The sequence below is a fragment of the Heteronotia binoei genome, chromosome 2, assembly GCF_032191835.1.
Source record: "Heteronotia binoei isolate CCM8104 ecotype False Entrance Well chromosome 2, APGP_CSIRO_Hbin_v1, whole genome shotgun sequence".
Taxonomy (NCBI): Eukaryota; Metazoa; Chordata; class Lepidosauria; order Squamata; family Gekkonidae; genus Heteronotia; species Heteronotia binoei.
Window position 1 is genome coordinate 175,982,472 of NC_083224.1, and position 12,249 is coordinate 175,994,720.

The window sequence follows — 12,249 nt, forward strand, 5'->3', positions numbered from 1 at the left end:
CCACCTACCTGAGCATGAAAGGGAAGGCTATGGTGGCCGTGGAGGTCTTCTCCATCTTGGCCTCCGGTGCTGGTCTCCTGGGCTGCATCTTCCTTCCCAAATGCTACATTATTTTTTTGAGGCCTGATCTCAATAGCAGAGATCACCTCCTAAGGAACAAGAAAAATACAGGAACCTAAACATTTGACTATTTTCTGCTTGCTCAGTTTATGATAGCTCCTCATACAAGTTTTAACATTACTGAAGAAATTAAAAAAATTAAAACATTCATTAAAAAATTCAATGTGATTCCATATGAACCCTTAAAGAGAATCATATTAGAATATGTATACATACTTTGTTTTATTCTATTCATAAAGGAAAACATCAGAACTACACAGCTACAGGTGTATTACATAACATATAGAACTCCTACTTAAAATACAGTAATAACAGTAGCGATCACTATCTCTAGCCCTCTAATTTCTACATTTCCACCACCACACTATAAACCTAAACTGAAGTTTCACATTGCCATACTTTTTAAATCTCTAAATGTATAGAACCATGTTTCATACAAATTCCAGTATCTGTTCTTGCACATTCTGATAGCCTCTAAAGTTTTTCCAATACAATGAAATTGAATGAATGAAATTTCCAAATATCTACCAATTTAAGAGCAGACCAACCTTTCCATGTCCACATGTACCTGTATGATGATGTTTTGTTCATTGTCCATGCAAAGCATACTTCATGTAAGCACAGTCCCAAAGATAGCACCAGCAGGTCCTTCCATTCTTGTGCCAGTACTATTATCACTGCTATAACCAAACTGAGACGATAAATACTTTTGAATCACATTCAGACTAGTGGGGCAGTCATTCTGTAAACTGATCTTTGGTGGGCAATTAAATTTATGTTGCAAAATAACTTCAATTTCATTATGCCCCATTCCAGTGTTTGTTTGTTTTTTGAACAATTTGGCAGGTCCACTATGGGTGAAAAAAAGGAAAAAAAGATCCCTTTTCCTTCCCATACTGTCAACAAATGTCAGGAGGACCTTCTGAGACTTCAGCCAGTCTTGCAGTGGTGAAATAACCATTCTCTCTGATCCCAACATGTAATGCTCTTACAAACCATATAAAATGCTTTCTGCCATTCCTTTGGTGAGATGTGCGGAATAAATGTGAGAATTTTTTTTTTTATTCTCATCCCTTTATATAAAAAATAATTTAGAAATTTTTAAAGAAGAAAATTCTATTTATAGATCCAAACCTGTCACTAGCCAAATAGTCAACATCTCCATTTGTGCTAATGTAAATCAAGAGTGACTCCTCATTTCAGTGATGTTTTGTATGCCCAGTTGTATTGTTAAACATCATAACTGGGAGGGGAATTTCAAGTTGTCCTTGAAAGGGCAGCTTCTGTGAAAGTTCTCTCAGCCCCACCTACCTCACAGAGTGTTTGTTCTGAGGGAGGAAGGTAAAGGAGATTGTGACTGCTCTAAGACTCTGAGATTCTGAGTGAAGGGCAGGATATAAATGCAGGATATCTTCTTCTTCTTCTTGCTACTATATGGATATGTGGATAAAAGTATACTTTTAATGCCAAGAAGCAATCTGTTGGGTACTTGGAGAAGGGGTGTCAATGGAGGAGGTACTGATTTCCTGTCTTATTCAAACTGCCTAGACCCTGAGAAGGGGGGTTGGAAAAGACAATTTCTGACATTCAAAGAGAAATACGACCTTTATGGGGGCCACAGCAAGAAGAAATTACATAGGACAGCACCTTCTCTTGCCTGTTAAGTGTAACTCCTTGTCTGTCTCCAGATTTCTGCTGATGATAGATGATAGATAGATAGATAGATAGATAGATAGATAGATAGATAGATAGATAGATAGATAGATAGATAGATAGATAGATAGATAGATAGATAGATAGATGATAGATAATTTTATTTATATCCCGCCCTCCCCGCCGGAGCAGGCTCAGGGCGGCTAACAACATCATTCAAATTTCCCTTATACAAAAGACAAGGTTACATTTAACATTAAACATTAACATTAAACATTAAAAATTCTGATAGTTTAAAATTAATTAGTTAAATTGATAAAAGTGCTAATGCTATTTGTTCTTTTATAATGGCGGTAATCATTAGCAATTTCTTAGGGCAATTCCCCCTTCTCAGAAGTGCCACATTTAGTTTTACTTTCTCTTTCTGAGCTACAGATGTAGCTAGGAGCCTATCTCTGTCTCTCCTCCTTCCAGTCAAGGATGTTAGTTTGTAAATAAATGATTACCTAGTCTTTAATCAGCTTGTGCACCATTGCTGTGTTAATTAGTCTGCCAACAATATGTAGGATATGAATAAAGCTATGCAATCAGTGAGAGACAATGGGGATGTGAATGGTGGGGAGGTGGAGACAGTGTGAAATCACTTCCAGAAAACCCCTGGAAGTAATGTGAATCCTCTCTAGTAATCACTGGAAATTTTATGATAAAACAGGAGAGTTTCTGACAATTCCTAGAAAGACAGACAGAAACATTGCTTCCAGATGAACCCTGCAAGTGATGTCATGCCATAGTCCTGGAAGCCATTTTTATTTTATCTTTCTTCTCCTGCCACTCTGAGTGGGGGTGGGGAACAGGAGAGGGGTGGGTGGGATCAACCACCCCACTGGGGAACTTGCAACCCTAGTTCCAGACTCAACCATCAAATTGGTATCCAATTAAGGGACCTCTGACTCTTAGAATCATAGAGTTGGAAGGGACCTCCAGGGTCATCGAGTCCAACTCCCTGCACAATGCAGGACACTCACAAACACCTCTCCCTAAATTCAGGATCTTTGGGGTATAAGCTTGAAAACTTATAAGTTTGAAAGCTTATACCCCAAAGATCCTGTTGGTGTTTAAGTATTGGGCTCCAATCTAGCTGTCCAATTGAGACAAATCACTTTGGACCACCCCCGGATGTCATTTTGGTTTTTGCTGGTCAGCTTCACACAGACCCCATTCAGAATCTGGCAGCCTAAGTCCAACCTCCTGATTCTGTCTGTCCCATGGAGAAGCACAGAGTTACGCAAACACATTCGTCTCTGATTGAAGTACAAATATAGCCCAGTGCTCTTGAGATGTGATTATCGCTTTCCTCTGAAATTAGCAAAATCACAGTAATTCCTACTGAGTGCTCTGAACGTTTTTGTCTTCCATGCTCAAAATAAGCAGCATCTAAACCAGAACAAAATATGTTTCCATTAAGTATGTTATATAGACCGAGTGTTACCAAGCAGGTTGTGGTGTGTAATGATCATATTGACATCATATGCTTCCTCCCTCACTACAACCTAAAAGTTCACACTGTTGACTGTGATTTAGGTTCCATGCAGTAATTTATTTGCTGATCTAGGAAAGAAGATTTCATGAAACTGGTACTGATGTGGGTGCTGTTCTTCTCTTGGCTTTTGCCTTGGGCTGAGCACCGGACACTGAGGAGCAAGTGCCTCTTGACCAGACCCTTTGAGCTCCAAGAAGCATATTACAGGCCAGGAGACTTCCTTGTTGGTGGGATTTTGCCCTACCTCAAGACTACGGTTACACATCCATCCTTTGAAAAACGTCCCAGGAACAGGCATACTGACCGGTAAGTTTTACTTGGAAGGCTCTGGGATGCTGTATATTCAGTCTGACCAAATTCCACCAGAACATTTAGAAATGGGCACTTATGTTAAAGAGCAATAGGAAATGCTTCTTTACACAGAGAGTGATTAAAATGTGGAATTTGCAAGCCAGAGGATACAGTGACGGCCATAGACCGCTTTAAAACGGGAAAGCAACGTCACCCCAGAGTCAAAAATGACTGGTGATTGCACAGTGGACTACCTTTACCTTTTTAAAGATAGATTTACAAAGGATACATCAATCAGAGGCTACTAGCCATGGGAAGCTCCCCATTTTCAGGCAGTCAACCTCTGAACCTGAGTGCCAGGAGGTAAAATCTAGGAAGGCCTCGGCCTCTCTGCCCTGTATTTGGCTCTCCAGAAGAAGTGGTTCAGCACTGTGTGAGACAGGATGCTGGACTACATGGACTACTGGTCTGATCCAGTAGGGCTCTACTTATGTTCTTACATGAATCTAGTGTTAGATGCTGTCAGGTCCCAAAAGGCAGAGCTGAAGAACAGTTTGAGCTGCATGTTGAGTGAAAAGGACCAAGACATGTCAATGAGACGAACATGATCATATTGAGCAAATCTCAGACATTTATTATCTAATTTATGTCTAATGATTCTGGACAAAACACTGAAAGCACAGCACAGCCTGTTAAATACCTTTATCTGGTCAACCAAAGGAAATTGGGCTAGTGTTCAAGATAAGTGGAGTCACACAAGGATGGAAACCCAAAATATTAAAGAACGCAATGAAGCAGTTAAATTGACCTGGATTGTTAGATGGTCTGCACATGAAACTGATTTTGCTGACACTTGGTATTCACTAATCCTTGATTGGAATGCCTTTTTATGGATTAATAAATCTGATGGATATAGGGTTTATCACTGCAACAATTTAGTTATTATTGCCCTACTGCAAACATGGGAGCTATTAAGAGCTATTAATAGCTAAATAGACCTTCAATGGTCAGAGGCAGCCTACCCCTGAATTACAGGTGTTGGGCAGGGCAATTGCAGGATTGCCTTTATGTCTTCCATGTGGATATCCAGAAGGCTCTCTCTGAAACAGGATGCTGTAATAGACAGACTCTTGGTAGGAGCCAGTACCAGTAGCAGTGCTCTGTATGAAGGGGCAGGGCATTTAAATTCAAATATCTGTTATGACTGGACTTAAAACTAGACTTTAGGTCTGCAGGAGTTTTTTTCTAAGAAATGGTGAGTGCAACCAGAAGGTCTTTCATTACACTCCTTTTTTTGCCGCTGGCACATATCATTCACTCTTATTGTAGCCAGGTGACCAAAAACTATCAGCAAATCCTGGCCCTTGTGTTTGCCATCAGTGAGATCAACAAGGATCCGGCACTCCTTCCCAACATCACACTGGGCTTCCGCATCTTTGAGGACACCTACTTTGCAAGAATGACCTACCAGGCAGGCCTGTCCTTTCTGTCTACAGGAGATCAACTGGTCCCTAACTACAGATGCAGCAGGCAGGAGAAGCTACTCTCTGTGATTGGAAGTCTCTACTCCAGAATCTCAATGCAGATGGCCTCCCTCTTGGGCCTCTTCAAGATCCCACAGGTAAGAGGACTTTCTGATGTGGATAAAAGTGTGTGTTTGGAGAATGGTGTGAGCACATAGGAGAGGTGACGGGGCTTGCTGAAGGGCACATAAGAGTGGTGAAGCAAAATCTTCAGTGATATTCAGTGTTTAGAATGTCAGTTGGGGATCTGAGTGACATGGATACAAATCCCCATGCTGCCATGATGCAGGCTGGCTGATCTAGAGCCAGTTTATCTCAGTCTCACCTGCCTCACAGGATTATTACTGTGAGGATGAACCAGAAGTGGAAAGAACCATGTAAGACTCCCTGAGCACTTAGAATGAATGGGAGGATAAAACTGTGCTCAATAGCCTGAATGAGAAAAGAGGACCGATTTCCCATTCACCTTACGCCACTTTCACGCTCCTCTTCTCAGTGGGGCGTTCGTCCGATTTCACACTATCTGCCCCGGGGCTGCAACTAGTGTTGGGTTTTTCGCTCAGCAAACAGAAAGTTTCGGTTATTAGAAGTTTCTGTTTGCTGTGCGAAAAAGCTGATGCTAGTTGCAGTCCTGAACCAGATAGTGTGAAATAGGACGAAAGTCCCACTGAGAAGAGGAGCATGAGAGCAGCATAAGGTGAGTGGGAAATCTGTCAAGGTTTCCACAAGAAGGAGAGAAGCAGCAAAGTGGAGAAATGAGGCACTGGGGCTGCATGCTGAAATTCCTAGCTCCTGGCCTGGCTGCCTTTTATGTACTTGTTCCAAAGAACCACCAAACTAACTCACCCACCCCAGCCTGTCCGAAGACAGCCATAGAGAACCAGGATTGTGCAAAACTTTTAATTAAATAAAGTATTCATAGAACTCTGAGCATATGTAAATCCCACTAACACTAGTGGTGGAAAGTGCCATCAAGTCACAGCTGATTTCTGGGGTCCCCAAGTATATTCTCATGATTAAACTAACAATGGTGGTTTGCCATTGCCTGCCTCTGTGTTGTGACTTTGGACTTCTGTGGTGGTCACCCATCCAAGTACTAAACAGGGCTGGCCTTGCTTAGCTACTGAGATCTGATGTGACTGAGCTAGCCTGGGCTGTCCAGATCAGGGTCCACCAACATTATAGGTAAGTAAAACTGATTTATGAAAATGGTTTTTAGTTTACATGTTCTTCTGTTACTCTTCCATATAGCCATCTGTACTCTCTTCAGAGCAGTCACTGTGGTTTCCAGTTTTTGGCTAACCTGTGATTTGCCAGCTACAGAGATATCTGAGGTGCCTCCCAAACGACACTGTGCAGTGAATTACAGTGCCCTAAATTTCTACTTTATCATATCCCTCCTCCATAAGACTTTTGAATCCAAGAATTAAGAACTGCACTGATCACCACAGCAAATATAACTGGAGGGGTCATGCCATCCCCTTCATGTTCCCTCAGCATCCTTATTCTTTTTGGTTAACTAGGAATACTACCTTAGAGCATCGTGCTTGGGGTGCCATTATTGGAGCCTGTATGGGGTCCAGTTGAACCTAACCACATTCATTGGAGAGGAGTGACAAGTGGAGTTCCTAAAGAATCAGTCCTAGGGCCTTGTTTGTTCAACACCTTTATAAATGATTTGGATGAAGGAATAGAGGGAATGCTTATTAAATTTGCAGATGATACTAAATTGGAAGGGGTCACAAATACAGTAGAAAACAGTATGCAGGATGATCTTGACAAGCTGGAATACTGGGCAAAAAGAAATAAAATGAATCTTAACAGGGAAAAATGTAAAGTTCTTAATTTAGGTAAGGAAAAGCAGGGATAAAATATTTTATTAGAATTTTTGTACAAATAATAAAAAAGAGAAAAAGAAAAGCAACACCAAAAAAAACCCTACTCACAAAGAAGAAACAACTACAGTTATAAATGAAGGGATTGATACATAACTTTCTCCACTACCAGAATCCATATATTTTTTACTTATTACAAACTCAGTCCGGATCAGACCAAGGGAAATTTATCACCTTTCTGGATAATCTTACCATCTTTTCCTTTTAATCTTCAAAAGCAGAAATCATCAATTCATATTTTTTTTTTCTTTTTCACACAAGAACTCCATAAAGGGTTCCCATGCATGCATAAACATAAGTAAAGTCTTATATTTTAACAAGGCCATAAGTTTGGCTATCTCTGCAAATTCTATCATCTTGACCAGCCATTCCTCTATTGTAGGTATATACACAGTTTTCCCTTTCTGAGCATATAACAATCTTGCTGCTGTTGTCATATACATAAACAAAGTTCCATTCATCTTCTCAGGTTGCTTATCCATTATTCCCAGCAAAAAGGGGCCTCTGGTTTTATCTGTATGTCAGTATTTAAAATCTTCTGCATGACTGAATGTATTTGTATCCAATACAAATATCAGACAGCTAAGGTCTTAAAACTTACAGATAAAAGCCACAACGTCTGCTAAGAATATCTTAAAATGTCTTTAAAAGCCAAATTTGTCAGAGCCAACACCATAGCCGCCTGCACTCCGCCATGTTGTTCTTAATCCTTGTATCCAATATTTTTCGGCATTCTTATAAGACTACCACATATGATAAAATGTCCCTTCATTCTTTTTTTTTAATTAAGCTTTATTTTAAATTTGAAGCTCAAGTACAATATTCAGAGAGAGTAGTTGCTCAGGTTATAGTTCCATGTCAAATACAAAGACAAAATTCACAGAAAACTAAAACAGTATGAACATTTCCATTTAAAAAATATCACATCTTACTATAAAGCATTCTGCGTGGTAGGACATTTTGTTCAGATAGGTAACTTATTACTGGATACCATACAGCAACAAAAAGGGTTTCATAATTTTCAGTTAAAGCAACCTGGAACTGAACAGAAATCTTAGTCATTATAAAATATTCCCAGAGTCTTTGTTGCCATACTAGGAGAGGTGGGGGATTTTTATCTATCCAGTGCGCTGACTACATAAAGCAAGACCAAACTGGCTTTATGTATAAGAGAAATATCACAGACAACATACGACACCTTTTAAATGTAATTTCCCACTGTAAATCCAATAACCTCGAAGCCCTATTACTTTCACTAGATGACACCAAGGCTTTCAACAGTGTGGTAATTCCCTATTTGAAAATGGTATTAAATGTCATTTGGCACTAAGTTTAACAATGCAATACATGCTCTGTATATTGAGCCCTCGGCCAAATTACTGATATGGACTCTTTACTGAATCAATACCACTACAAAGAGGAATGATGAAGGGATGCCCCCATCTCCGCTTCTCTTTGCACTGGCCATTGAGCCATTAGCTGAAGCGATGCGTACAAACCCCCTAATTAAATGTATAGATATAGGAACTGTCTCTCATAAAATATCCTTATATGCTGATGATGTCGTCTTGTGTCTTTCAAAACCTTCAGATTCACTGCATGAAATACAGTCAGTTTTACACAACTTTAGCTTAGTCTCTGGACTAACTTTCAGTCAAACAAAATCGGATATCTATCCCATCAATATGTTCAAACTAAATATCCAAAACATTAAACAATCCTTTCCTTACAATTGGATTTCCAAAAATTGGAAATATTTAGAGGTGACTATACCTGCAGATCTATCACAGATATTTTCTGCAAACCTCTGCCCCCTACAAATAGAAATTAGAAATTCAATTAAAAAATGGAACACTTTGACACTAAATTGGACTGATAGAGTAGATCTCATCAAATACTTTCTCCTCCCCAAATATCTCTATCTCTTTCAAACTATTCTGATTGAGATACCTAGGAAACATATAGATTCTTGGCAAAGAGAATTGGAAAATTCCTATGCGCAAAAAAGGGCCGCAAATCAACAAATGGATTCTCTATAGAACAACACAGCTTGGAGGCCTTGAAATACCAAATCTTACACTATATTATGAGGCTTCCAATCTAGCTTCTCTGCTTAGTAGGGTTGCCAAGTCCAATTGAAGAAATAGCTGGGGACTTTGTGGGTGGAGCCAGGAGACTTTGGGGGTGGAGCCAGGAGATGTTAGGGGTGGAGCCAATATCAAGGCTGTGACAAGCGCCGCAGCCGCAGGTTCCTGCGCCGCAGCCGCACTAGCAGCTGTCCCTCCCTCCTCCTCCCGCTCGTCCTCCCCGCCCCTCCGCGGCCGCCTGAGGCTGGAGGCCTGGGTGAAGCAGGGCAGTGGCGCGGGCATGGAGAGCAGGGCCGGGGGCTCGGGGCCTCCTCCTCGGCCTCCAGCGCTGCCGCGCTGGTGCTGGCGGGGCTGTGCTGCACCCCTCCAAGAGCTCCCTCACCGCCCTGGGCCGCACCTGGCTCCGCCGCCTCCGCTGCCCGATCTCCTCGCCGCGCTCCTGCTGCCTCTCTGCTGTGCCAACGCGAGGCCCTCGGCCGACAGCTCCTCCGCCACTGCCTCCTCCTGCTGCTGGGCGCCGGCGGGCCCGCCGCCTACGGCTTCACTGGGCGGGGAGGGGGCGGCAGAGGCTCGCCATTTCCCCCCCTCCCCCGCTTCCATTTTTGGGGGGAGCGGGGAAGAGGGTGGAAATCCTGAGGTCCCCCGCCAGGGCGGGAGGGTTGGGACCCCTACTGCTTAGGGCCCTAACCTCCCCCAATTTGGCATGGGTCCAACCTTTAAATCTATTTGATTATGTATGGAACTCAAATGCTAAGAAACCCAAAACTAAAGCTACTCTCACAAAAAACCTATTTACATACAGCTATCAAGATTTGGAATAAATATAGGACACAGACTATCCCAAACCTATCCACTCAATCTTCATATATGAATCAAGAATGGTCACTCAAAGAAACTGCAGATATACTGACAATATGTTATAATGCAGGACTTACTCGAATTATAGATTTTTTTTAACAAAGGGAAGGTCTTCGACAAAGACAAATTGGAGCAAAAATTGATTTTAAATTATTGTGGTTACATTATTTTCAAATACTAAGTTTTTTCTCTGTTCCATTAATACAGAAAGCTCTGACCAGACCTCCAACAGAGTTTGAAAAACTGTTACATTCCTTATCTACAAATGACTCTAAACTTATCTCTAGAATACACAAAACTCTGCTTAATCTAGATCATACACCATCTCTGAAATATCAAAAGTTATGGCAAAAAGACTGCAACAGAAACTTCCTCACCAAAAACTGGAAAGAAATATGGTCATCCCCATCTTACACCTCTAAAATCATACCTATCAGACTACAATCCTATAAATTGATAATGCAGTGGTACCTACCTCCAAAGGTGCTCCATCACATAAATAGCGACAAAAGCCTAAAATGTATAAAACAATGTGGCAAAATCGGAGACTACTTTCATTGTTGGTGGACCTGCACATATATACAGAACTTCTGGAAACTTATCCTACAACATATTGCACTTATTACAAACACATGCCTACCTTTAAAACCTAAAGTGATTCTCCTCGGTAAATGGGTGGATCCTGGAAAAGATAAAACAAACTTAGAAAGACCACATATGTTAATATCAGCTAAAATGTCCCTTCATGATATTGACATTTCCAGTATTTATTTTTAATATCTTTAAACATTTTAGCTAGTTTATCTGGAGTCATATACAATCGGTACATCATTTTATAAGTTTTCCTTCTAATTGGAACTTAATGTAGATTTTAAACCTTTCAAACATAAATGTTCCCATTGTTCCATTTAAATAGAATAACCATTTTTTTTACCACTTTATCATAAATCTCTTTACCCGATTTTCCTCTGTTTCAAATTTCAACAAAGGTTTATACATTCAGGCAATAATATGTTGGTCACTGGAACACAATTCTGTTCAATACAGTAGTAGATTGTTCAAAACTACCCATCCTTTTCTCAAGTTTAAATCTTTCTAATAATCGTGATTTTTTTAAAAAATCGGCAATTATAATATTGTGTTAACAAATTCTCATTTTCATTTCACAATTGCATTCATTTCACAAGCACAATCTAAAATATCCCAATATGTTAAATATTTTTGTATAGTAGCCATTTTCCATCTAAAAAATGCCTCTTGAGTTGAGATCCATAGCAGAGTTTTAGGACATAACCTGGGATTATATTTATTCTATATTCTCAGAATGGAATGTCTAATATAGTGGTTTTTAAAATCAACATTAACTTTATCATACCATAAATAAGCATGCCCAGGGGTTATTTTGTAGAAAAATAGGTGGTGGTGCTCATCCAGGGATTGTTATGCAGCTGCACACACTATTCAATGGACAAGGAGGTGGAACTCTCAGAAGGAGGAGGTGGAACTCTCAGAAAGGTTCAGGAGCTGTGTTCCTGTGAGCTTCTACTGAATCTGAGGCCTGAACATGCCACCCAAATATCAAAGCATGACCTATTAAGGTAGGAAAAATCAAATGCATCATTATAGGATAGGGGAAATTGTCTTGGCAGTAGTATCTCCGAAAAGGATCTAGGGGTCTTAGTGGACCATACACTGAGCATGAGTCAGCAATGTGATGTGGTGGTTAAAAAGGCAAATGTGATTTTAGGCTGTATTAACAGAAGTATAGTGTCAAGATGACATGAAGTGATGGTATTGCTTTACTCTGCTCTGATTAGACCTCACCTAGAGTATTGTATTCAGTTTTGGGCACCACAATTTAAGAAGGATATAGACAAGCTGGAATGTGTCCAGAGAAGGGCAATGAAGATGGTGAAGGGTTTGGAGACCATCCTATGAGGAATGGTTGAGGAAAGGTTTCAGAGAGCTGGGTATGTTTAGCCTGCAGAGGAGACAACTGAGAGGTGATATGATCACCATCTTCAAGTACTTGAAGGGCTGTCATATAGAGGATGGTACAGACTTGTTTTCTGTTGCCCCAGAAGTTTGGAGCAGAACCAACAGGCTGAATTTAAATCAAGAGTTTCTGGCTAAACATTAGGAAGAACTTCCTGACAGAGTGGTTCCTAATTGGAACAGGCTTCCTTGGAGGTGATGGGCTCTCCTTCCTTGGAGGTTTTTAAACAGGCTAGATGGCCATCTGACAGCAATGCTGATTCTGTGAATTAGGCAGATCATGAGAA

General features: G+C 40.6%; 1 protein-coding gene across 1 annotated transcript in view; it reads left to right on the forward strand.

Moving 5' to 3' along the window:
• The first annotated feature begins 3,413 nt into the window (after window positions 1–3,413).
• LOC132567383 (vomeronasal type-2 receptor 26-like) overlaps window positions 3,414–12,249 on the forward strand; it is a 44,951-nt gene continuing 36,115 nt past the window's right edge. The window contains exons 1-2 of the mRNA XM_060233058.1: window positions 3,414–3,619; window positions 4,934–5,225. Of these exons, the coding sequence (XP_060089041.1) occupies window positions 3,414–3,619; window positions 4,934–5,225 (498 nt within the window). The remainder of the gene's footprint in view (window positions 3,620–4,933; window positions 5,226–12,249) is intronic.